Source organism: Manacus candei, unplaced genomic scaffold (genome assembly GCF_025592945.1).
Source record: "Manacus candei isolate 608988 ecotype Guabito, Panama unplaced genomic scaffold, ASM2559294v1 h1tg000011l, whole genome shotgun sequence".
In the NCBI taxonomy this organism is placed as follows: domain Eukaryota; kingdom Metazoa; phylum Chordata; class Aves; order Passeriformes; family Pipridae; genus Manacus; species Manacus candei.
In genome coordinates this window covers 29,771,420-29,798,698 of record NW_026138059.1, presented here as the reverse complement: position 1 = coordinate 29,798,698, position 27,279 = coordinate 29,771,420, and the positions used below count along the sequence as shown (strand labels likewise).

Sequence of the window (27,279 nt, the reverse complement as noted above, 5' to 3'; positions counted from 1 at the left end):
AGATGCACGAGACCTCTGTATAAATAACTGGAGATGGGAAATCTGCCTTTAGACTTTCAGAAAAACTCTAGCAGGGAAAAGAAGGCAGTCACTCAGACTAGAATGCTGATGAAATATGTCATGGGGGAATGGAGTGGATTTACTACCCATTAAGCAAACAAGCATGTTTATTGACGTAACTTATATGAATAGAAAGTTTTAAAGATATAAGATTATAAAATTCTATTTTAGTTTTCATTCCTATTCCGTCCCTTTTTGCATTTTCAGCATCAGCAATTATCATCAGCTTCTTTTTTATTACCAGTCGGTTTCTTTCAAGTTTTCTTCGCTTTTAGGTTTTGAGTCATGAAGAAGTCAGATGTAATTGTTTTCAACCAACTATTTCTAGTAGATTAATTTTAGCAACCAATAAAAAGGTCTAAGATTTATGAGTGTGTTAAAAAAAATTCTAAGGACATGCTAGAATAAAGTCTTTCAAAGATTTTTTTCTACATATTTTCTGATTATTTTCTGAGTTATTCAGGTTCCTATGTCATGCTTGACACCTTAGCATCTGGTTGTTATTTATTGTTCTGAAATTATGCTTGGCAATGCCAAAAGGGAAGATTAAAGTGTAAGTAGAATATGTGGGAATATGCACTGATAGAGGCAGTTGTTTTGCTCTGTTCTGCATGTGAGAGTGAGGCAAGGACCTGAACACATCCAATTTGCTTCCTTAGCAGCGCTGAGACTGGATGCCTGGCTGAAAAATGTATCTGCAGCAGAACACAGCTTCTGTGTACGATCGCTCTCACTAACCAGATCATGTTGCAGGACCTTCAGCAATAGAGGTGGTTTTTTTTCCAGAGATATATTCATCCTGCAGACTGATTTACCACTAGAGAAAGTTTGGCCAAGACAGAACAAAAAAGGCATTGTACCAATATATATGAAGGTGGGAGGAGATTTTGTAACTTGGTTTGGTGTTCATTTTGGTTTAATCAGCAGATGGCAGCTAACATGTGCTTACATAATAGATATATACACCACGAGTAATATACATATTAAAGGAATGTATTTTGCTTCCTTTAAACATGTAGCACAAAAAAATTCCTTATTTCAAACTGTTAGAAACAAGAAATATTAACTAGAAACTTGAGATTGAAAACCTAGGTGTCATTTCTACCTTATGTCAATCTGTTTGAGCATGTATTTGAAGTGAATTCAAGATTTTATTTCTTGCATGGTGAAGAAATGGCAAACACCCTGAAGATGCAGTTGCTGGTGGCAGTTTGTAGTGAAGAAGAAAACATATATATAGCATGTTATAAAATGGATGGCCTTTATGAAGTATGAGAACCTTTTCAGGCTGCTGTAGGAACTCTGGCTGTTTTAGAAGTTCTGTGGTTGAATGCAGGCAGGGTTCATGCTACAGGACTCCAGAGTGGCCTAGCCCTCTTCTTGGTTTGGAGCTGAATATCCTCATGAACTTTTGCAGAAGTTTTGAAACCATGCCTCTCACTACTTCTTCTTGGAAAGGAAAATAGTTTTTGCACACCTAAATTATGTAAAGAACTGAACCACCAGACCGACAAGGGAAGTAGCCAGGGAGTCTATTTCAGAATTGCAATGATTCCAAAGCAGATCACTAATGCAGACAACAACCATAGCAACAAAGTCACAAGAATAACTAAACATGCCAAGACCTGGTATTTTTGCAAAAGAAACAGAAATAACCTGACAAGACATCTTAGCTGTAAGCCTAATTAGCATAGTCAGTGTGTCTGCAAATTATTTCTGTGCTTGTTTGTAGTTCCTAGTGAGCTCTCAATGACACCTGTTATTAGTAATTGTTACAACAGAGGAGGAGAAAGACTATGTTTGACTATCAGAGGGGTAGTTTTAAATATTGAGTTACTTTGGATGTGTAGAGGTGTAGCTACATGTGTAGAAGATTTACAGATTCCAAATAATTTAATAATAACTGGAAAATATAGTTTTCAGTTAATCATTAAATAGTTAGAAAATTCCTTACATTTTAAAAGCAGTCTTTCTGCTTTAAGCTTTGTTTGTTCGCATGCCAAGCAAGCATTTATTCAATGTTCATGGTATAAGCAGTTAAATAGAAAGTAAAAGATTATTTAACAGAACTTGCATGAGATTGACAGATATTGGAATTTGACTGCACTCTGTGTTACTTAAAATGATAACAAATGAAATGTGTGCATCCAGAAAAGCTGGTTTTGGATGGATGACCTTTACTTGCTGATGAAAGTAAAATGAAATAAATTACATTTCAGCTTCTCTGAAACTGGCATATAATGCCAAACTGAACTGCAAGTATTTCACTAGGAGACTTCTAATAGGTTGTCTAAGATTTTTTTTTTCCTAAGTAGAGAATAAAATACGATAATCTCCCAGGAGACTTCTGGAAAGATACTTTAAATTGTCATTTTGTGCAAGGAAGCAAGACAGAGTTTTGCAGAGCTGATGTGTTGATAATATGATTACTCTAGCTAGATCTATTTTTCCATTGGGATTTTACATCACTGTTTTATTTAGCTGCTATATCTAAGTGAAATTACATGAAAGGGATAGTGTGTAGGCAAATATGGCACAGAATTTAGCTTTGGAATAGCTCGATTTAAAAAATTTAAGAAAAATAAAAACCTTCCCACAGCTATAATTGTTTGAAATGCAGAGCAATTTTTTAAAATTTCTTTTACAAAATCCTGCAGAGTATAACCTGTTTTTCTCTGCTAGCTGAGAACAAACTCAGAAGAAACTGGACAGTAGCTATAAACTTTGGTGGAAATTACTTTCTTGTTTTCATTGGACAAGATAACTCATCTTGTGTCCTTCATTAAGTGTCCTTCATTTTCTCTCTTCATAAACTGGTTCTCAAACAATTTTGCATTCTGATGCATTGTACATAAAACTATATTTTGATCTATGAAAGTTCAAAGAGACTTGATCACAAAATGTTTAATTTTTTTTGTCCGTTATCAGTTTGTCAAACCAAAAATCTACCCCAAGAAATTTGGGTTTGTTAACATTTTCTCAAGGATGTATTTTTGTCAGATTTTAAACAAATTTTCAGGAAAGCCTATAGCTGCTTTAATGTCAGAAGACCTCATTAGGGAGTGAATGGTTTGAAAGACTTCAATTTTGCCCTGAACAGAAAGAGAAAATTTGCAGCATTAAAAATTTTGCAGAGGATAAGAAGTCATTCCAGCTATCAATTTTTGGTTCTTTAAATGGTTGGAAGATTTCAGACTTGGAGGAGAGGTATACATGCCACAAGCTGTCAGGACAGTGGCACCACAACTTTCTCATAAGCTGTACAACTGAACTACCTTCTAAAGGAGAGCAAGGGTGGGAGAAATGCATCTCACCTTGATACAGACATAGCCTGAGTAATTAGTAGTTCTATCAGGAGACAATCCAGCAACTGTTACTCTAGCAGCAAGCACCCAGAGGAGTACCATGCTTCCCAGGTAAGGGTACCTCTAAGGACCTGCCTAATGTGCATGCACATGTACAATGCTTCTGAGTCTCCTCATGGTCACAGCCTCAGGCATCACGGTTCCTACCAACAGCCTTGACCCTCTCTCTTGATTGCCCCTCTCTTCTTTTTTTCCCTTCTACTTCTACTGTTCCTTTTTCTTCATTCTTCTGACCCTGTTTTCATCTTCACTTCTTTTCTTTTTAGGACAATGTTACCCCCTTTCCATTTCTCATAATTAGCAACAACTAGGAAAATCTGTCAGCTCCAGCAACATTCCAACAACTTACTGAACTATCCGAATAACACTATTGATTTTGCTTTTCCTATCCTTTGTCATCATTTAGAGTTTGCTATTTTCTGTGCATTTATCTATTTTAAGGCATATCAACAGAATTTTGAGTGTTCTTGATAGGGCAAAGCACGTTAATCCAGCAACAATTATTACATACATGGAAACTGATGGAATAAGGACCTGGGAGAAGACAGGGAGAAAAGGACTTTGAAGCAGTGCATCTTTTTTCTCCTAGTACTGTTCCTCCGAGAGAGGGAAAAGATTATCAGCAGTCAGATAAGTAATGCTAAATAACTGGAAGCCTTAAGACTTCAAGAGTGTGCAGGAGAGACAGGATCTCCAGACTTGCCCGGAATAAATGTGTCAGAATAGAGGCAGTTTCTTGATAGTTACTTTTCTGTTAAAGACATACTATATAGATATCCTACTGTGCTATTTATTCTGTATTATCAAATCAGAAATGGAGAAGTCATGGCTTTACTATATTTTTTACTATGCAGAATTAATCTCCATGCCTACGAGTGTATTCACTAACGGTGCTAGTTACTTTCATGTAGACATGGTGCAGGATGCATTACATCCCTGCCATTTCCTGTAGACTTCTTCCTTAATCTTACATGCATTTCATACCAGCCTTGCTTTGCTCATTATTCATGATTAGAGTTAGTCCTCGTTCCTTCAGCAGCAGACACTCCAAATTAAAAATGACTGCAGGATCTAGATCACTGACACTTTCAGGTGTAATTGTTATCCAGTTAATGAGCATGAACTAAAATCCCATGAATTTGGTTATAACACTGGTATTTTGCATACACTGTCTGGTCCTATGATTGCAGGCTTTGTGTAGAGTACTGTGCAAATACCTACTTTGAAATAAAAGGCATTATATTCTTCTGACTGTGTCCAACTCTGTCTGCTCCCAACCCCAGTTCCCTCTCTGTCCTGCTTCTTACATCATCTGGAAGACACTGGCAGGTGACAGCAGTGTCACCAAACAATGCTGTTCTGAACCACCAAGCTGCTTTTTTCCATGTTCCTCAGTATGCCTGATCCAGAGCCCTGCTCTGGCCTGACATCTAGCTGGCTCAGGTCCTGTTCTTACATTTAGTGGGGCTCCACACTGGAGTCCACTTTCAGTATGTTCATATTATATATCTATTTAAAATATATATATATATGTTTGTAAACTTTCGATAGGTTTATATAATTGGGAAACACTGTTCTCAAACTTTCCCTAATGGCTGGCCACAGTGTAAATATGACCACTAAGATATCAAGATATCTATACTCCAAACTGGTCAAGCTATGATGCCGTAAAAAGCAGAATAATAAACAAAGCCACAGAATAATATAAAGAATAACTATTATCAAAATGAGTGAAACACTCTAAAGTAATTCCTTCTGTCACTGCCAAGGAGAAAAACCACTTAGATAAATCAAAGCAAGAGAAGGTTAACAAATAAATGATACTGTGAAGGGAATTCTTAGCTCTCTCTCTCTTAACTTTTCCATCAAAATCTCCTGAGCAGAATAATTCCAAAAAGAGGTTTGGGAAAGGGTAACAGAAGGACTTTTTTCTAAGGGTAAAAAGATACGGGTAGAAGTCCACAAATGTGGGCTTTCCTGGGCCCCAGTCATCACAACTTTGCCTTTTGCTTGGCAGCTCTGAAAGTTGTTGTTACTGCCTGAATAATAAGCCCCACTTTCTCTCTTATAACGGTGGCAGATGTTTGCTATCACAAAACATGTCGGAAGGTGTACTGCCATTGTAAATACAGAGTATGAAACCCAGTATTTGAGTGTCATTCCCACAGCTCAACCAACATTCTGCCACTGTTATTTTAGCATCCTAATTACACCAACATTGTCCTTTGTGACTCTCACTGCAGATTTCCAATCAAAACGTCTTTGATGAGGGAAGTAGCATTATTGCAATCAAGAAGCAGAACAACATTTCTAAATAATCCTAGCTTGTTCAACTTCCCAAGCACACTGAAGAACATAGATCTGAATAGCTAAACGTGGCAGGAGAGTACACATAGGCTGTGAACTGCTCTGGCTCAGATAGCTAGTGAGTTAAATAGGGATGAGAATTGCCAGACTTTGGTGCACCTCATCCCTAAAGACCCATAACATTGAAGGATGGTAAAGAAACAGCAAAACAATATAATTTATGTCTGTTAGTATCTTCTCTGTATACTTGCATAGATGCATTTGAATTCAACAAAAAAAGAAAAAGAAATTCCACATCATAAATGTATTAGAAATGTTTTCACCATTGTTTTTAATTAAATTTCATGGTAAGCCTAAATCCAGGAAGCCTGAGGTTCCTGCGTAAATGCGCAAAGCTTCCATTTTACCAAGGAGATACATTTCTAGGAATCACAGTTGCAGTGCAAAGCTTGAAAAACTAATGTGCTGTACCCCAAAAATTAAGATGAAAAAAATAGAGATTACAAGAAATCCTATTATGAGACTGTAGGAAAACAGCTTCCAAGTTTCAATACTTCAGGATACTTCCAATACCGTATAAATAACTCAAGGCTTGTTCTCTCAAAGCAGAGGACTTTTAAAGTGGAAGGTCTAAAGCAGTGTCAAACAAATGCCTTTTTTAAATTTGTTTTTTCCTTTTTATTTTTTTTACGACACATGGATCTGAACCATGACTGTAGACTGGAGTGTCTGGAGGAAAATCGTGTTGGATACACTAGGCTGCAACCCTTCATCAGGAACTGGTTTAGCGACTGAGCAGGCCAAGAGGAGGAAAATGTTTGGGTGATATTCTTTCTGTTTTGGAACTCATCATGTATGTGAAATGGATATGGTCTGAGTAGCTCTAGCTCTATTTACTGTCACAGAATAACTGTTATAATTTAGAGAAATTTGCCATTGATTGAAGGTTCGTGTCCCGTTTTGCTGTGTGTTAGGGCTATGTTAGTTAGTATATGTGGTGAAGTATCTTCTGCACAGTTTTTGGATTTTTTTTCACCTAAAATGATCCGTGAACTTTAGTAGTGGAGAGTTCCATCCCCTGACTTCTCTAGCAGTGAGAACACTGGTAAAAAAAAGACTCCTGCTTAGGCTTGTCTCTTCCTGGGAATGGTGTACACATTGTTGTCTTCACATTTGATAAAAGCAATGACTAGTGCTTGCTAGCAGCTCTAAAACCACTGTCATCACTCCTAAAATGTTAGAAATACAAAGAATGGGTTTATTTTGTGAAACTGCAAAAATACATGGAATACTTCTATTCTGCTGGGGAAAGATATATTGAAACATAAAAAAAAATAAATTTAAAGTGTCTCTTTCTATTCTATTAAAAAAAAATTGGCACACTTACAGAGTTCTCAGATCTAGGATCTGGTTTTGGGCAAAAACCTCATCCTCAGCCATCAGAACTGTCTACGCTGAATAGGACATTGATCTGCAACAAGTCATCCCAAATGCACATGCACTCTACATTCACATTCTAGTCCCTTCCACAGATTTTTCCTCGGACTGCCAATCTTACTACTTAATCAATGTATCAGTTTTTCACATTGCTCCCAAGGGATTGTTGACTGTTACACCATGGGCTTGGGAATGCTGGAATAATCAGACAGAGCTGCTGCCTATAAACAAGCCTTTTTTTTTTTTTTTTTTCAGAAACTATGGAAAGCATAATGACTGAACTGGTGTTAAATTTTACCATTAAGGAAAGATTTATCTTATATAAATAAAAACTCCCTCTATACCAAAAGGGAGAAGTTTATTTCACTGTAAACTCATTTACACTTTCAAAATATTATTTAATTTCTTTACATATGCAACATACTTTAGACCACCATAAAAGAGAAGCTATGATGACACTTTGACAGAGATTAGAAATGGGCAACCTATTAGCAGTTGGAGAGCTCATGACATTGTATATGGTTTGCTTGAATGGTGGGACAGGTGATGGGGACATTGGCAAGTCAGATTTATGCCTGATTTATTTTCCTCAAACATAAAATGAAGCCAAAGAGATTTGCCTTCTTTGTAAAGCCTTCTGAAGGTACATACAGAAATTATCATATAACTGAGGCTGTTTCTCTTGTACTGACTGAATCCTCTGTTAAGTGAGTAATTGGGATCTGTGACAGCTTTGGGCTTGCAAGTCAGTGCAGATGAAATTCAGCAGACTGGAAAACTAAAAATCAAAAAGCTATCTATCAAATTTCTTCCTAATCTCAGTGTCATGTCAAGTGTATAAAGTAGGTTGTACTGATTGCAGAAGAAACTCTGATTTGCATCTCTGGTAGGTCCATATTGCTGGATTATAACCTGAACATGTTTGCCTTCCAAATAAGACCAAAGTACACCAGTTTAGTTCAGTTACCATGTGAGCACAATCTGTAATCTACCTGAGGTAATGCACCCAACCTTTCAGCATGGGAGCGCTGACTGCACTGATGCAGAGCAGAGCTGGCTCACTTCTTGAGCATGGCCAGAGCCATTATACAGCATAGATTTTATACAGCATAGACATTATGACAGTCCTTATGAATCACAGTTCCTTTGCCCTTCTATCACCTCACACAAAATGGCAATGAGGCCATCACTTTGCTCACAGAAGGCACATACAGGTGCATACACACTGCATAGCACTTGTGCACAAAGACTTTGCTCACTTTCTTTTATTGACATCAAGTTTTCTAGATCGGCAAAACACAGTTTCTATTCTAGTATGACTTCAATGCCTGGAAAAAGCAGTTCTTAGTCTCAAGATGATATGAAGATATCAGAGATATGATAAATGGAACTGATTGGTACAGAGGAAAATGCACCCTTGGCTGATATGCAGTACAGGTACTACTTTTACATTTTCTCTCCCTTTGTATATTGTATGTTTAGACACTTGGTGAAAAATCAATCAATATGCTATAAAACAGCAAATGTTAAGCAGAGATATATTCTTCAAAGGAAAATGATCCAATCTTTCATTTCATTATCTGAAATACAGGAGTAGAAAGTATTAGCAGTCTCTGTTCATCTGTTCATTACTTTCAGAGATGTTTCAAATGTTTTTTAGCTGGCATGGATCTAAATCCAAAGAAACCGATAAGACTGCAGCAGCTAATCATAAGGAAAAAAAAAGTGTTTATGGAGATCTGTCCCATGTTAATTTCTTAGTGCATGTTATTGGTGTATTTATGCCATTGTGGCACATTGCTATTGACGTACATTAACAAAGAAATATTTTGAGAAGTTTATTATGAAGTTTTTGGCTGTGATGGACTTCACTGTCCCTAAGACAAAAGTTACCCCAACTTCCTTCTTTAGTTTTCTTCTCTCAGCTACTTCAGATCATGTCCCCAAAACACGATTTCCAATTCAGAGCTATCTTTTTAATGACATAGGAATTACAGCAATGATCACAGATAATTCTTTCTTCTGTATCTTAACTTTGAAGTTGTCCACTGAAAATCTGTAAGAGTATGCTCTTAGTAATGTTGCAATATTGTTTTATAAATTTGGGAATAATGATAATAAGGATAAATGAAGACCCTTATTTCTATTTCCTTTTAGAATTCTTTCTCTGTGGGAGCTAAAAAATAAGAGCTAAGAAAAAAAGAAGTTTTGACAATGAGAAGATTAAATATTAAGGGTCAGCAAGGGTTTCCATTTCTCTCTGCAAAGAATTATACATAAAAGTATGTTTTGAAAGCTTCTTACATAGTATTTGATAACTGTTTTACACGAAGTATAAACAAATCACTTAATTTTAGACTAAAAATTAAACAAATATAATGAATCTTAATGAAACTCCTTTATACAGAAAAAAACTATTAACTCTTACAAATTGAGTCTCATAGTGATGGCCACATTAATTTAATACATTCTAATGGTTTTGAAAACAGGTATAGTTTAGGCTATTGCTATATGTTGCAGAATTCTGCAAGTTAAAACAGTAAGATCAGTGAAATTCATTAGTGTACTATTTGTGGAAGAACTAAAGCACTTTGTAAAAGCACCTGCCATTTGTATGCATTGGAAATCCATCACTATTTTCAAAACTAACCTAGTCATTTTAATTGGGACTTCAATATTCTAAAAGTTAGGTGTCTTTTCTAAGCTGGTTGTGTAATCTACATTCACATTAAAGGAGTGAGACACCTCTCAGTAAGTAATTCATAAAATAACTATTTGGGAGGGAGAGTAGATGCTTATTTCTTATTTTTTGGGGGATGTAGAGTTATTAATTCTCTTTTGGAGTCAAGTGGATGAAGCAAGGTCAATCCTTTTTGGTTTGGCAGGGATGTAAGAAGCAGTTGTCTATAATGCTGTTCTGAAGAATAGGATAATCAAATCCAAATAACATCTGTGTTTGATTTGGTTTCCTGCCTTCTAGGAAAGAAACCTAACAACTAGGCTGTAAGGAGGAATGCAGAAATTAAGGTCTTTGTGCATCACAGGTGAGACTTGAATACTTAACTACTGCGGCAGAAAGTGAACCTCACCTGAACACTGTGGTTGTGGAAAGTCTTCCATCTGTGGTGCATCCTAGAATACAGCAGCTTCATGTGACAGACTGCAGAAGGGTTAAATATATGTTTTAAAACTTGAAACAAAACACATTTTAACCACATCTTGTGACATCATATGTTAACATTTTCAGTTACATGTCAAACAGATATCTTTTCCTCTCTCTCCATGCTGAGTTTAGTGAAGCTCAGCCACATTCCAGAAATGGTGAAGGGGTGTGAGGTAGTACAGGGAGAATACATTTTGATTTGAGAATCCTAGTAGGGTGATAGGATGTCCCTGGACTTTTGAAAGCTCAGTCACAGTAGAAAGGTGTGTGGTTTCATCAGATCTCAGGAGCCAATATGTAGACTTTTATGCTGAAGACTTCGCTAACAGCTTGGGTGCAGGGGTCTCCAGAGATGGGAATGCTGCATAGCAGCTGAGAGGGTATAATGACCCACAGGTTTGAACTTAAGAACATGAAGTAGTTGGCTAAGTCATCCCCAATGAGACTTTGACTCTTTAGGCTCGATATGAAATATTTCCAGAAGTGTCCATAGGTCAAATGTTTTCCTTTTATGCCAGAACCTAAAAATTCAAAAATTATGCCAGGGGTAATTTTCTAAAGTTTCTGGGTATTATATTAAGCAATTACATTCCTACATTCAAACTCTGTCCTCTCCATCCCTTCTACATGCAAATTCTGTCCTCTCCATGCCTTCTACAAGCTTCATATCACATTTGAAAGTGAGATTTTAGAAATTGTTGTATATCATGCTATTAAAAACTACCCTCTCATTTCACTAGAAAAATGTAGAGGTTTTGTTGGTTCAAACAGTGTCTTCATTTTCATCACAAAAGGTTTTTTTAAAATGTCTTGGAAAAAAAAGTAAAAAAGGAGAATGTAAATGCTAGTCTTTTAGGGCTTTGATATGTTTGAAAACAGAATACAATTTAGCCCTTGTATTTGCTAATCTTTGTCTTAATAAGATTGCTGTGGGTGTTATTGTCTGTTTATAGCATGAAAACATGGAGAAGCAGCGTGATTATTGTCAGATTTGTGTTTAGATTTTTTGCCATTATAATCGTATGAGAAAACTGCTCGGATCTATTCAATATAAAATAGCAAATAGTTTTAAAAAGGAGGGAAGGTTATTATCTTGACTTCTTAATGATGCTCCTAATTTAGACTATGCAAGAGATGTATAATGAGTGAGAGAGGTGTTGCCGAAAAAATCTGTTCTTCAGCTAAAGAGCCAAACTGGGAATCAGCAGTTTGATTATATTTGCACATCTTCAGCAGACCTACTCTGTGATATTAACCAAAGTATTTAATTATTCTGCTCTGCAGTTTTTCTATAAAATGGAAATAATGACAGTCATCTTGCTGAGACATTGTGGGCATTAATTTTTTAATATTTATATCTTCTGAAAGAATACAGATAGAATTGCAGAGTATGAGGACCGATTAATATTCTTTTGCTATTACCAAGCTTTGATATTTGACCCTGGGTATTTTATTGTACAAAAATCTTTACTTCTTATAGTCCTGCATCCAAGAACTACCTTGCCTGAAATGTATTGAGCAACAAATGTAAAGTCCTTCTCTTGTCTCTTCAATCTAATTCATTCCCAAATTACTCTCAGAAGCAGTGGAGAACAATATTGTTCAAGTCTACCTTCATTGCTTGTACTTGCCAGTTCCACAGAAGAATGAGTAAAGAGTGTCTTCCAGATATTTACCACAATTTTACAGTATAAAACCGCCCCAAAACAGCACAGAGCACATTGTCTGCAGGCTTAGCATGCAGGTCTTGGAGACTGAAAAAAACCCTACAATTTTATGCTTCTGGTCGAGCTGGTGAATATACTCACGGGCAACAGACAAGATTTGTTTTGAAGGTGATGAGCACAAGTCTGGCCCACACAGCTGCTGAATCTGGCTGCCTCAGATAGGACATTAAGCAAACCTTGCAAGCAGCAGTTAAAAGAAAAAGTCTACATATGTGCTCCAAAGGTGTGCCAAATGCACTATAATTGATGCTGATTAATTGTTCAGACAAATTACAGAATAATATTCGGGATGAACCAGTACTGCCATTTTGAATCAAGAAGTAATTGACAACAAATATCTTTAAAAATTTCCTACGTAGTTCAGTATACAGGGGTGAATGGTGTTTTTAATTCTAATAATTTCCTTACATTATTGGCTATACTTCATGAATTATTACTTTGAATTTAGGTGTGGTGGAAAAGGTCTTCAACTTTAAATATCTAATGCAGCTGAGCAAGCGGAACTTCCCACCTGATTTACTTGTCAACACAGCCTAGAAGAAGGTGCATATATCCTTTCTGGTTATAAAAGGCATGAGGCATTGAGTAGATGATTGCTATCCCTGTGACCATGTCTTATCGGATGAGTCCTTTCTACCAACATCTGCTTCTGATCACAGGCAGGGCACACAGCAAAGCCTGGGTTAGCTCACAGCTCAGCTGTGGTCTCTCCCTACGTATATGCAAGGAAAAGTGATTTTAGCTGTAGACCTGAGGTAAAATTTGGAGAACAAGGAGCTCATGGAACTACTTTGGAGGAAAAAAAAGAGAAAGCAACATTCCGTTACATCCTAGCAAGGCACCCAGCAGATTTAGAACAGAAGAGTGAGAAATACAATGATTTTAGTTATGCTACTCCAGTGTCTGAGGATGATGCTACCAAAAGGGGAGTATACCAACCTCAAAGCTTAATAGCAAATTTTCACAAATGCATTTGATTCATGTCTTCATGAACAAAGATGTCCCCTGTAAAAGGAAGATTAATTAGATGAGCCTTGGGACACACCCACTATGGTGTTTAACACAGGGGTAACAAACAGGAATTAGCCTGTGATTTTGCAATGACACTACAAGCAGATTATGCTATGTGCAAGAAGCTGTCTGGGTTCTTGAAGCTTGAATAAACTGGCTAAATGACCTCTCTTATTTCCTCAGTTTCCCTCTGAACTCTGAGTGTGGCAGTGTAAAAATAGATAGTTTTAAATACCCTAACCTATATAAATGCCATATAGGAAAGATCTTCCACTGGTGGCTTGAATCTCTGGTATTTGTATCACCTTTGGAGTTGGAAACTTTGTTTCTGAGTAACCCTAGATCCCACCCAGTAGTACGCAAGCATCATCACGCCTGGCTGCCTGGGGAAGCTTGTATTTATTTGCCTTGATGAGCAAATAAAATCCTGCTAATTCTATAACATGAAAAAGAGTCAAACAAGGAATAGTTCTGAAGCTACTCCAGTCTTGTGCCTTTCATGTGCCCTTGCAGCCCAGAAAGCCAACTGCATCCTGGGCTGCATCAAAAGGAGCATGGCCAGCAGGTTGAGAGAGGAAGTTCTGTCCCTGTACTCCGCTCTTGTGAGACCCCACCTGGAGTACTGTGTCCAGGTCTGGGGTCCTCAGAACAGGAAGGACATAGTCGGAGTGAGTCCAGAGCAGGACCACGAAGATGATTAGAAGGACAGAGCACCTCTCCTACAAGGAAAGGCTGAGAGCATTTGGATTATTCAGTCTGGAGAAGAGCAGACTTCCAGTGCCTAGGGAGTAGGGGCCTAAAAGAAAGCTGGAGAGACTTTCTACAAGCACATGTAGTGATAGGACAAAGAGTAACGGCTTTAAACTGAGAGTAGGTTTAGATTGGATGTTGGGCAGATATTCTTCGCTATCACAGTGGCAAGACTCTGGAACAAGTTGTCCAGAGAAGCTGTGGATGCCCCATCCCTTCAAGTGTTCAAGGCCAGATTGGATGGGGCTTTGAGCAAAACTATGAATAAGTTTTACTGTGACAAACAGTCTTTTCAGGACAGAATCATAATCTGTCTAGCTCAAAAAGAATAAAATAATTATCAGTGTGACCAGTCTTAAATTCACAGAAAATAATACAAGGAGGAAAAAAGTACAATTTCATATTATTGAATGACAGCTATGGGCATCACAGCCACTGGCCATGACAAGTGAAAATGACAGATCTGAACCATAATAATGTTGAATAATGTGTTGAGCAAAGTAAGAATGCAAAGCAAAAAACCCCCGCTATTTATGACTTACAGGTTAAAAAATTTGGAATGAGCTTATGAGGGCAGGATGCAGAAACTTCAGACCAATATGATTATATTTTTAACACATCAATTACATTTACAGCCCTGGATACGTATTTGCAATCTATCAGATTAATATAACTAAGTAAGTGTCAGATGTGATTTTAAGCAACAGAAGGAAGAAATGCAAATAGAGTACCAAAAAGGCACAACATGTTTAGCGCTTTTTTGCATTCCTTTCTGTCTAACTTTCCCCTGTGTTTGTCACACCTCTCCAGTATGACCTCCAGGAAAAATAACCAAACATGCAAAACTTGAGGTCTCTTGTTTTGTTAACTCATAGCCTTTTTGCCCTTTTCTAGTCATTTTGAACCCATTAAATATTTCAGTTGTAGTGTAGGTATTTTCAGACTTAAATATAAGGGTTTCTTGTGTTTTAAGGATAACAAATGTGCAAAAAATTGATTTTTATCTGGTTCATGCACACTAAAAGATATTCTCTTAGTTCACTATCATTGACTATCTCAGTAAAATGCCTCTTGATTAGCCTCTGATTTTGTCTGGAGTATGCCAGTATGCTTCAAAACTGAGGTCAAAGCCTTTTGAATATTCCCAGCTTGCCAGTGTGTAGGCCAAGGATTTCAACTAAGTATTGTAGCTTGCATGAAAACTGTCTGGTCTGCTAAGGATATATCCAGGCCTGTGCCAAATACACAGCAGGCTTTTGAGTACAACTCCAGAGGATAACAACCGTGCTGCACACCTTTACCTTCAAGCAGCTGAAGAACACTTGGCTTAGAGCATTTATTAGATATGTGCTTATAAGGCCAAAACTGTACTGCAGGAATACATGCTAACTTAAAATGGAATTAGCAGCTACTTGCTGCAATGAGAGACTCTTCTGGATACTCTGAGCATTTTCTTACAGAAAATATTGAAAATGTATAGCAGCACAAACCCTCTTAACTCTCTATACTTACCAACAACTTTTTTTTCCACTCTCTCTCTTCCAAGAGACTTTTCTCTCAGTGTTTACCCCCTCAGGGAAATCAAAAGTGAGTGTGTGTCTTTGTTTTTTTTTGCTCCATCTGATATCCCATTAGCTCTGAGTCACCTGCATTCTCCTGAGCTCTGTCTGATCTTGTCTAGGAGTTGTACTCATTAGCCCAGATGAAACAACAGTTTACAAAGACATCACTAGCATAATGTATGGAGTACAGAGTCAAGGTCAGGTTGCTTAACGTGTGCTTTTTTTCAGGTGTTTCTGAATTTCCTCCTGCAAACGTGAGCTTGGGGACTAATTAGAAAGCTCGATTCTCTTATAGATCATAAATGGAATAATTAAAGGTAAGGTTCTTGTATATGCAAAACTGGGATTTCAGATTCAGCTCTTAAGATGCTTTTCTGCTGTTGTTTTAAAGACTTTTTTTTAAATGTTAGCTAATACATATAGAAAGGCAATGTTAGAGTGCATTACATTATATGACAAATACTTAAATACATGTGAATGGTGGCTGTACTATAGAACACACGTGAAAAATAGTAGGGTTAAGACTGCAAATGGAAGTTGTTATTTCCTGATGGTTCTAATCTAGGCTATATATCACCGGTAAAATTGTCACTTTTGCTCGGATTGGAAATCGGAAACACTTTTTTTTATACAATATATTTACTATTATTTATATTTATTTATTATTCAGTGGAAGTTGCCCTGCACTTTTGTGTTAGGAGTGATGTCTTGCTTATGTAATAGATGATGGACAGAACCTGCTACATAACTGAGTTGATTTGGGTCATCAGGTAGCTCAAGCTTCTTTAATATAATTCAAAACTATATCTCCACAGAACCCACTCCATTATAAAGACATACTTTAACTGGATCATGTACCATTTAGTTATAGTTTCTAAAATATCATAGTAATAACATATCTTTTCTCAAGTTCCTGGAGTACTCCATCAGAACAAAAATTAAATTGTATTTGCATTATGAACATTCCCTTGCAGAAGGAAAATTTGCCACAAGAAGTATTTTTCCTGAGCCAAAATACAATAAATGATGGCAGACAAAATAAGAATGATAAGACAAAAATAACGGAAGTAAGATCATGCATTTAAGTACGCATGTCTCAATTCCTTTAGAAAGCTTAAAATAGATCTGTACTAGCCATCCTATTTGCTGGTGAATTCATATCAGAGTACTCTCTTTTGGTAACTTTCCCTTTTTGGTCTTTTTTAGTTTTCTTTCCTTAGCTGTTATTGGGAAGATTAATTTGAGGAACCTATTGTAGCACAAAGGGTTTACCCAGAGGGAACCTGAAAGGTGTTTGCAACCACAGCAGCTAAGTGAATAAAAACGGACATGTTCCAAGGTGAATGCAATGGCAAAAACATAAAGGCTGGCTCTGATGTACTAGGAAACAGGACAAGAAAATAGAGCTTCAGAGCAAAGGCAAGCCTGTCATAACAACTGACATGGCTATTTTGGCAGCTGTATTTTATATGAGCAGAGGAGTGCAGTGAGAAGCCTGGTTAAAAAGCCAAGAGAGCACATGAGGGCTTTAGCAGCAACAGCAAGAAAACACAATTTAAACTGCTTTGGAGGAACAACATGATCTAACATGGCAACAAGGGCAATGGAAAGGGAGGAACTTAAAATTTTCCCTTGCAAAGCTAAGGGGTCACTGGTTTTCACACTATTTGGATTGCCTGAACAATCTACAAGTACTGCCTCATGGCAATCCAGTCTGATGGTGAAAAGGGATGGATCATCTCGGTAAGAAAAACACAGAGTATTCCTGTGTTCACAGACTAGGTCAATGTTCTTACCGCTGCTCCCCAATTTATTCCCTTTCTTTCCAGTGTACTTTACGATTTTTCTATGGAGCAAATATTTCTCAGCACAGTCTTCAGTCTCCAGACTGATTTCTATTTGCCCTGTGCTTAATGAACACCCTGAACAATCTGAAGTCTTTAAATAAATTGCATTATTTATTATCTTCCTGAGTAGAAAACTAACTTTGCACATAACCTCTGAGGTGTTAGAACTTGAGCAGATACTGTCTGGGCTGCCATGGAGGCCAGCATCATCTTCTCTTTCCCCGTTTGTAGTGTGGCCACCACAATGAAGCTGCTGTCTCCTTGACCCTTGTAATGAAGAGACCTTTTCTACAGGATATATACCCTTAAAGCACAGATGAGGAGGGAGCTTTATAAAATGCATTTATACTCTACAAGTAGAAGCCAACAGGCGCATATAGCCAACTACAGGTTGCTGCTTCTATGAATTATGTCTCAATAATTGCATTGTTCCTGAGTTAAATAATTTCCTTACCGATTTTCCCATCATTTTTCTCCATCAAATCACAAATATATTATCTAAATGCAAAATAGCCCTAATGTCACCCTAGCATACTATAACTCTTACCTAAACTAAAAGTTCCCATCCCAGATTACATTTCACAAATCAGCTTTCCATCCTGCAACTACTCACTTCACTTTTAACATTAATCTCCAAGGTGAAATCATCTTAAACACTTTCTGAAATAAATGCTGCATAGGAGTTAAGAGTAATTTCTTCTGCTCTGAAGTCATGCATTTTTGCAGGCAGCAGAGCGACTGTTTTTTTTCTGGCTTTTCTCTTTCTGTAGAAGGTCAATTATAATCCAACTCTAGTGGCAATTTTTGTACTTTTTTTTTTTTTTCTAATGAAAGGAAACTGGAGAATGACAGAATACAGTGCTCAGTGTCACTTGTCTTAAGAACTAGAAAAGGGTTCAGGCAACTACAGTTTAATGCTGAAATGCCTAAAACTCACACACTTAGAGCCAAGTGTAATGTTTGCAGTGAGGAACGCACTGTGCTACTGCGAAGTGGAGCACCTGGGGTGGGGTTTGCAATATAAAGTCAGGTGTCCCTGTTTCCTTGAATGAATGGGACATCTAGATATGCACAAAATGGATTTGTACCTGTCACCAGGTGAAGCACTTTCATGCTTAAACCAGTCCAGAGGAGGGTGAATCTACAACTCCATTTCTCTTATGATTAGGCATGTTCAGGTGGTGGGTAGTCATGTCTCTGAAACTAGAATAAAGGCCCTGAAGCCCAACTCCTGAACTTGGCTACCAAATAAGGTGTTAACTGACATTTTGTTCCTATAATGCAAAGGCTTCATGACTGTAGAGTACAGCACTCAGTTAGAGTTGTTAAGGTTGGAAAAGACCTTTAAGATCATCACGTTCAAGTAGGAGCAAGTAGTCTCAGTGAAGAGCGACCAAGTCAACAAGCAGTAATTCATTGTGGGAAGACATTGATGAGATAACTTCTATTTTTTTCCCTGTTGCAACTTGTCAGGCAAAAGTATGAAAGACATGGAGGCAGTTTGAAACCAAAGCCCAAAAGGCTCATGTCCTGCATATCTTGGGAGCACAGAGCTTTGTTTTTACAACATTCACCTAAGAAAGAGTGTTCTAGAGGTCTTCAGCCAATATGCTCAGTTGTAGGTACTCAGTAAATATATTGTTTGACCTGAAGATAATTGAAAAGATAAGAAGTAAATTCTCCCTGTGTTGAGGAGGCATAAAGCCAGAGTAGTTATGTTGCCCTAAAACGCTCATCTTCAAAGCAGAAGCAACCTCCTGGGAAGCTTGGATTCTACCTTGAACTTAGACTCAGAAATTATTATATTTTCTATTTGAACCGTCTGAATGTTCTCACTGAAACTAAGCAGAACTACTCATGACCTTAACACTGAGAACAGACAGAGTATTTGGATGGCCATGGACACAAAGTACCACATATGATGCTCAGTAACAGAACTGGGATTTTCAATAGCACTTATCTGGGTTAGTATAGACTTTTCTCCCTTACCTGCTAACTCAAGTATACAACTACCATGGCAACTTTGACTCCAAATGACAAGGCCCCTAGCTGCTTCTGATCTGCTGGGAGAGCCCTCTTTTCTTCAGGAAAGAACTCTGCAAGTCTTGTAAGCCTTTTTAAACTTTCTCCAGTTTCATCCAAGAATGCCAGACTGTAATTGACCTTGACACTATGTAAATCCTCTTGATGGGAATCAGGCTGCGTGATACTCTCTAGAATGGGACTAGTCTCTTGAGACGTGAAAGCCCTCCTACATTAAAGTGCTGGTTGTAATAATTTCTTTCATGGTTCATATATGCACAAAAATACCAATAAGCACCTCTGTAAATTCCAGTAAGCATCTAAATATAATTGAAATACAGGTTAAAATTTACTTGTGCTCTATTAAAAAAAAGGTATAATATACTACATAATTGTCTTTATTAAGAACTAGAATGTTTCACAACTATGTACCATTTTATCTTCTTTTACTGACTATAATTTCAGCTCATATATAAAGTTAAATAATTTAAAAAATTATCAAAGTGAATCTCTAGTCCTTTTATAAAACATATCTGCTGCTTCAACCTCATGTAGTTTCTCTTCCTGCATTGTTAAGCTGATTGACAGTCAATCCACTTTGCCCACTGAAAGAGCTGAGAAAGCCATTTCCACCACGTGTTCTTCTCTGTTACTTTTAAAAGATCAGATAATTTCTTTTATCTTTCTAGATGAAATGGCATTCCCCATATCTATTTTTTTTTGCAGTTGTTATCCATGGGTAATCTTAACTTGACTTTGTATTTTTGTCAGTTTTCTGCCTCTTTTCCGTTGTCCCAATTTATTCTGATCCCAGTGGTGTTGGGTTTTTTTTTCCTAGAAGTGGTCTTTTTGCTATTTCTCTTAACTGATAATACAATTTTTCTTATGCTCTTTCATATGCTTTTATCTAACTAGTTATGATATAAATCTATTCAGCTCACAAAAAAGGCAGTTTATCTATACTTTCTTAATTAAACTACTTAAAGACACAAAATAGATTTTAATATTATTTGCAATATAAGCCAGACACTTGGTATAATTTAATAACTAGAATCACTCTGTGTTTCTCCACAATTCAAAATACTGTAAAGATGTTAGTATTCCTTATTGTACTAACTTTCTAAAGAAACCATAACAATCATTTACATGAATCCATGTTGGTAATTCTACCGTTACTCACGTGTGAAGGTTAAGCACATGAAAAAACATTTCACAGGAGTAATTATAAGTCAATAATCATCTTGGTGTAGTTATTTAGAGAATATTGTTCTGAAACAATTTGGATTCAAGTGCCCCATTTTTGGTTTGCAAAAGGCAAAACCCAGACACATGCACATCATTCTTCACACCTACATATGAGTACTAAAATTTTTAGAGCCTCAATCTAAAACAAAAAAAGTGAACATTAGCTTAGATAGCTGTAATGTAGGACAAGATCATAGTAGCTTGGCTCTATAATATATTAAAAAAATGTGATTTTCTTCTGGAAGTTCTGTTTGATTGAAAAGTTAATGATCAATTCCCAAATCAAGACTTACAAGAATTTTGTCCTCAGCATATATGTCTGTATCCTGTGTCCTTTGAAGACATTGTAGCTACATGTAGGTAAATATGATAGATAACAGAACAGGCTTAATAAAAATCAACAACAAATTTGTTTGGATAAGGATTGCATGATCAAGTTATTTACTAGCAGGATGGCAACTATCCAAGGCTACAGGAGCTCAGAGGGAAAGAATACTCTACACAAACAGTGAAGACAGGCTGAGATTTATGGAAAATATTATTTTAGAATTTGAGAACTGTTGTCTCGGGAATACATAGCAACTTTATATTTCTGCTATATTTCTACAGTGCTACACAGTACAAGCCTGACCTGTGTTGGCCCCAGAATTTTCATCGGTATGTATTAGGGCAAACTATATTCCTCACAGCTATTCCCTGCTCACTCTTTCCAGTTATTATTCCTTAAAACTGACACACATGAGTTGGCAGTATTAGAACTAGCACAAGATAAGTGACTTTTTGCTGCATTTCCCTCTCATCCACCTAAGAAGATTAAGTGATATAGCATAGATTTTATATGCAGAAGACTTCTCTTCTAGAGAATTATAAAATGCTTGAATCCAATTGTATGGAATTTTTCTCTGAAGTGAAATGTTCTTAATGTTGCAAATGGGCAGTTCTTACCAGCTCATGTTTGTTCTTTTGTTAGTGTGTCCTCCACATAGGGGTGATATGAAGGATACAGCTAGTGGAGACTCGAACACTTGTCCAATCAAAATAGCTGCATTGCAAAAATGGTAGTTTTTTTCTGCACCTATGCACAGGAATTAGAATATTCAAACAAAATGTAAACCGAAAATGAATCTGTGCAACTGCCCTACTTGTCACTTTTGTGCTACCAAAGAAGGCATGATTGCCTTTCAAAGGAGTCCAACTACAAATACAGGAATGGAATAGGTAAGGGACATTTTCCATAATTAAAAAAAAAAAAAGCGCTAAAGTGTTCCTTAATGTTTTGGGGAAAGAACTACACTTGTATTTCATTATAATCTGGCAGCAGATGATGAGAAAAGGAGTATTGAGGGAAATAAAATAAATACATAAACCTCTTAACATATAAGTTAAAATAGTGTTTTAGAGATCTTCAATTTTAAAGTTGCAAAATGATGAAGACATGATTTACAAGAACTAACAGTAAAGGTCTCTATGATTCAGGTTTGCAATTTCACTTATAAACAGTGAAAATTTCACTTATAAACAGTGAAAATTTCACTTATAAACTTCTCTATCTCTGTCAACTCTTTCAGAGGTGAAATGCTTAGTTTTAAATAAAAGCATGAAATACATTTTAAAAAAATCCTGCTACTTCATAGGTAATCTCTTCATAGATTTAAACTCACCGGTGTTCATGATACACTGTTAAGCTGCAAATTAATCATCTAAAGTGTTTGGCAGATGCATGAAATTCTGGTTTGGACCTTTTTGTAGTCACACCATTCGAGTCTCATTATCTTCATAAACCAGGATTATCCCTCTACGCTTCGACCAGAAGTTAAGAGGAAGTTAAAAACCAAAACAAAACCCAAAGTTTAATTTCACTAGCACCAGTATGTATTTTCCCAGAGACTTGAGTGAGAAAACCATTTGGCTTGTCTACCAAACCCTTCTTATCTGCTACCTTTAAGCTACCCAGAATTAATCAGATGGAAATAGATAACTACAGAGACTAAGCATGGTCAGAATCAACCCTGTGACAATCGTTGCCTTACTTTCACCAAAGTTCTTTACATTATATAAGGCTCCTTTTCTTGAAAGCAGAGCTGTTAATTTTTTCTTGGTGGTTCAAAGCCCACAGGAGTAAATGGTGTGGTGAGCGATTCTTGTGTGGAAGCATATCATGAAAGGCAATTTTTTCTTAAATACCATATTCCATTTTTTCCTTCACACTTGGCCTTTTTTTTAATCTTTAGCAAACCAAATGAATTGAAAAAAACTTGGAGTTCAGATTAATGTAATTTCCTTTGCTTTCTCTAAAAACTGTTAAACAGTGAGACTCTGGGCTTTCACCAGAACTTTAGATTCTAGGCACATTCAGGCTATAGTACTAGAAAGGTGTATGCACCTACTTGCTCTTTTGCATTGCAAAGAGCCCCATTGATTTTAGGGAGTTAAGCCAAGCCTCTGAGCATGCCTTTGCAGGATCAAAGATTAGCTGCTTCAAACTTCAAACAATAAAAACCTAAGGTGGGTAGGTCAAACTTGTTTTTTGTTTCAACAATCTGTTTCTGTAGTTGTTTTTGTTAAGAACTCTATTTGTCTTACCTTGCATAATTAAAGTTGTAGTTCAAACCCACACTTATTTAGCAATTTATCAAGATAAAACTAAGACCAACTATGCTGCTTTTGACACAAAACCACAGAATAAGTAAAGCAGGTAAAAATTTTTATAGGCAAAATAAAGCCGAATGAACAGGTCAGGTAGTGATACATAAAACTTGAGACTTATTTAAACACATACACATAAAAAATCTTAGAATGAGACTGGAAAGACAGAAATAAAACTGTTTTCTTCCAGATTAAGCACCTATGAATTGCACAAAGCAAAGATTGCCCAGCTATTTTTACTTAGAGCATAACAGTTATTTCTCAAAGTCTGAAATAACTCCATCACTGGACATAAAATAAGTAATGGAGTAACACACAGTGAAAAAGTTTCCATGTTTCCCTTTGATAGACTCTGAAAATGCAGGCAACCCAATGAGATTTGTGTGGTTTATATTTTAAATTACTTGCATGGATCTTACCACATGACTGTCTCACCTCTGAAGATTTTTTCTTCCTTTCATTTAGATCTACTTCATGCATTCATACCATACTGGTTTTCTATGCAGAAAAGTCAGTGCCTTTAAAATTGACTTTCTGATTAGGGAGCTTTGCTTTGTAGACAGCAGGCAAAGTAGTCAGACTTCAGGTCCAGCAATCATGAATCAATTTTACCAAGCCTGTCTAAGGTGGAAGTTAAAACCAGACAGAAGTGAAGTTTATTGGACAATGTAGCATCTACTAGCTTAGAAATGGCCAAGAAATTTCCATTTTATGGAATGACTATAATAATAGAAGGTGGATTAATCTTGTTTGTTTGTTTATTTTTTTAAATTCTGATCAGCAATTTGATTATTTGCCTGGAGAAGATTACGCACAAGAGAGGCAGTCTTTGTGCTCTTTGCCTCCAGTGTCAGAGTGACCTATAGAATCTGAGAGAAAAAACTGTGGGGAAAGTCCTTTTCAGTCTGCACAGGTCTGGTATGTGATATTTATAGTTTAACTCAATTTTTTTTCATAGAAATTGAACATGTGTGAACTGAAACATCTGACACAGAAAAATCCAGTTTAAATGATAAAAAGTGTCAAGGAACTGAAAAATATCTTTTACCTGAATATATCAAGTATTAGCTCTGGCTATCATAAATAACATGGCCTTGTGAGTTTGGAAGATGACTTTTAGGCCACTGTTTCCCTTTGTTTTTTGCATTCAGAACATTGTCAAAAATCCTGGGTAATGAGATGATTGCTTCTGGTTTATCCAACTTCTGAAGTAAGTGAGTAAAGTATTTGAAATTATTCCTCAGGTCTGGCTTCCTGTCTCTTGGTTTTGGTCATCTATAGACTCTTCTAGATGGTGAATAATCTTCATAGGGAAAGACAATAAATCATAATCAGAGAAAAATATTGTGGATAGGGACTGAATGGGAGCAGTGTGGTTTCCTGTCCCTAATAATCTTCCAACTATGCTTCACATACTGAAACTACCTGATCATACACAATATTCTTATCCTACTGTTACTATCTTCTTGGCACTGAAATTAGCAGAACTTTTTTTTGCTCCAGCTGCTCTACTGACTAGCAATTACATACAGCTAAAGGAATAGTCTGAACTAAATTCAACTGTTGCACAGCTTTTCAAAGAGTATGATTTCATTGTGCATCAAGTAGACTAAGCAACTTTTCCTGTTTTGTTCTCAAAATGCATTGACTTGACCTCATCGTATTATTCCACATCCTTTTGTGCCTCTGAGGCACTGTGACTCTGTTCTTCATCATAGCACATAACTGTTTATCTTCATCCCAGGTATGTTTATCTATAGCTGTTTATCTATAGTTTATCTGTATCTTCTGTATGCAGGTTAAAGAAGTGACTTCCTTGAATTTCCAAGTTAGCCTACAGTAGATCAGTATTTGAACCTTGTAGTTTAAAGACAGAGAAATAGTAACTTTGAAGGGATGGTTATATGTTGTTACTCAGCTATGCTAGTTTTTGCAAGAAGAGAGACTGGTGCAATTGTCTGCACTCTGAAGTAAAGAATATCTATCTCTTAAAAGTATCTATGGGATGTAGATCCTAGGAATTACGTAATCTTCCATTTCTTTTTCAGTTCCGCCATTGGATCTACGCCACCTTGAGGGAACTGAGACCTTTTCTAATAAGGAACTCTTGCTTAATTTTCATCACTTACCCCAGCAACTTGATGAATATTAACTCAATATTAGTTCATCAGCAGTGAACAGAATGAATAGGATGGGATATTTTGACTGCTACTATTCTGAGATTACATTTGAGCCTGCAATTGCCTTATTAAAATGAGTTAGGAAAATAAAGGCACACAGGCAATTGCACATATAAACCCAAGTTACAGGGTCATAAAAAGATGACATATTTACCATAATTTTAATACAGTGTGAAACAAGCAGAAGGTATTGGTCTCAGTGAACAAAGCTTCATTCTTCTCTTAGCATCTGGACCTGTGGATTTCTAAAGTAACAATGCCATAATGAAGACAAAGGTGCCTGCCATCTGTTCTGTTTTATGAAGATTATTTGTTGCCTTTTGATTTTGGAAAGTTTCCAGCAAATGTTCCAGCAAATTTGAGCATAGAAATAATCAGGTATGAGGCATATGACCATTATTGTGTCTGATGTGCTATAAAACATGGAGCAACGAGGAAACACAAAGAAGATAAAAATAGAGCACCAACATAATGAAAAAAAGGTTAATAGATAAAAAAAGATATTGGATTTTTTCTTTTTTTTCCCCTGAAAATTAATAATTCTATGCACAGAAAATGTAAAATTAAACCTGTGAATTCAAACACTTAAAAGCTAGTAAATATGCTGTTGATGAACTCCTCATAAACTGCAGAGAGGTCTCTGGTGACTTTGTGAGAAACTGTCCTGCCTGAGAGGACCTTAGATGACTGACTGTGAGTTGTGGAGCTTGCGACAAAGATGAAAAGATACTGAAGACATGAGTAAAATGGATGGCTGCAAATGGCTCTAAAAAAGGAACATAAGGATGACTCTTTAGACTAGGAAGAAATTATTGTAAAATCATTAAGTTTGAAAGAATTGACAACAGGTTAACACATAACATTTCTATCTCATTTCGTGAGTCACTCTATAAAAGTTAGTTTTACTGTGTTAACCTGAGTGCTGCAGGTTGTCCAGTCCTCACTATGAGCTAATGGGATACACTTACTGTCATCTGTTCAAAGATGCAGTAGGAACAATTTCAGACTTTCCAATACAGTGTCTTCTAGAAATAAATAAAAAGTGAACCGGTACAAGCAGAATTTTTCATTTGGGCTTTTTTTTTTTTTTTTTTTTCAGTTTGATTTCATCAAAAAGTTAATTTGGAATCTATGAAACAAGCATAAAAAATATGGAAACCCAAAAAAAGTTTCAAGTTTCTCTTTCAGTTTATTTGTGTTTTGTGAGCTGGCAATAGATGCTTGACTAGGGCGTCTAGAATCTAGTACAGAGTTATTGCAATGTCCAGGTTAGAATGATCATGCAAAATCAACACTGTTATCTCAGTTCTCTATCAGAATAACTTTGCTTAGTCTTGCAATGTTCTCCTCAATTGCTATTAATATGTGTTACCAGCCAAAAAACAAATAAAGTGTTTATTTTGAAAAGAAAAGAACAAGGCTGTGGTTCATGCTGAAGAGCATACAAGCTCCCAGAATCTTCAGGGTTACCAGAGAACTAAGGAAATGTACTCCAGTTCAAGATTTCTTCAGGTGGTGAGTTTTTTTGTTTGTTTGTTTGGGTTTTTTGTTTGTTTGTTTGGGTTTTTTGTTAAAGCCTCTTTTTATATTAAGATTTTAATAAATAAACTAAAATAAAATAACATGGGCTGTTTTTGTAGATGCATCATCAGAAAGAAAAAAAAGACAATGCCCTTCTGAGGGGAGGACGCAGTCCTGAACAGAAAGGTTTCAGAAGATATGGATGAAAAGAGAGTGAGAACATGAAATGGAAGCAAAATGATAGAGTCCTGGAGGCACTGGTTTATGAGAAAGATCAAAAAGGCAAACCAAATCTATTGCTAATCAGTGACTGAGGATGAAACGCAGCAACAGATGTTGGCATGCTTTATAGTCATGCAGGTTCAAAGGTGTCAGAGACTGAAATAGTTGATGATTTATGCATCTTGACACACCTCTGCTGGGCGAGTAGTTACAC

General features: G+C 36.6%; 1 protein-coding gene across 4 annotated transcripts in view; it reads right to left on the bottom strand.

The window, feature by feature from the left end:
* FUT9 (fucosyltransferase 9) overlaps positions 1 to 27,279 on the bottom strand; it is a 107,579-nt gene that overhangs the window by 22,229 nt on the left and 58,071 nt on the right. Inside the window, exon 2 of one of the 4 annotated variants that reach the window (XM_051778208.1) lies at positions 10,259 to 10,329. The exons of the other annotated variants lie outside the window; for them this stretch is intronic. Coding sequence (XP_051634168.1) covers positions 10,259 to 10,289 — 31 coding nt within the window. The 5' untranslated portion in view covers positions 10,290 to 10,329. The remainder of the gene's footprint in view (positions 1 to 10,258; positions 10,330 to 27,279) is intronic. 4 annotated transcript variants of the gene reach the window in all.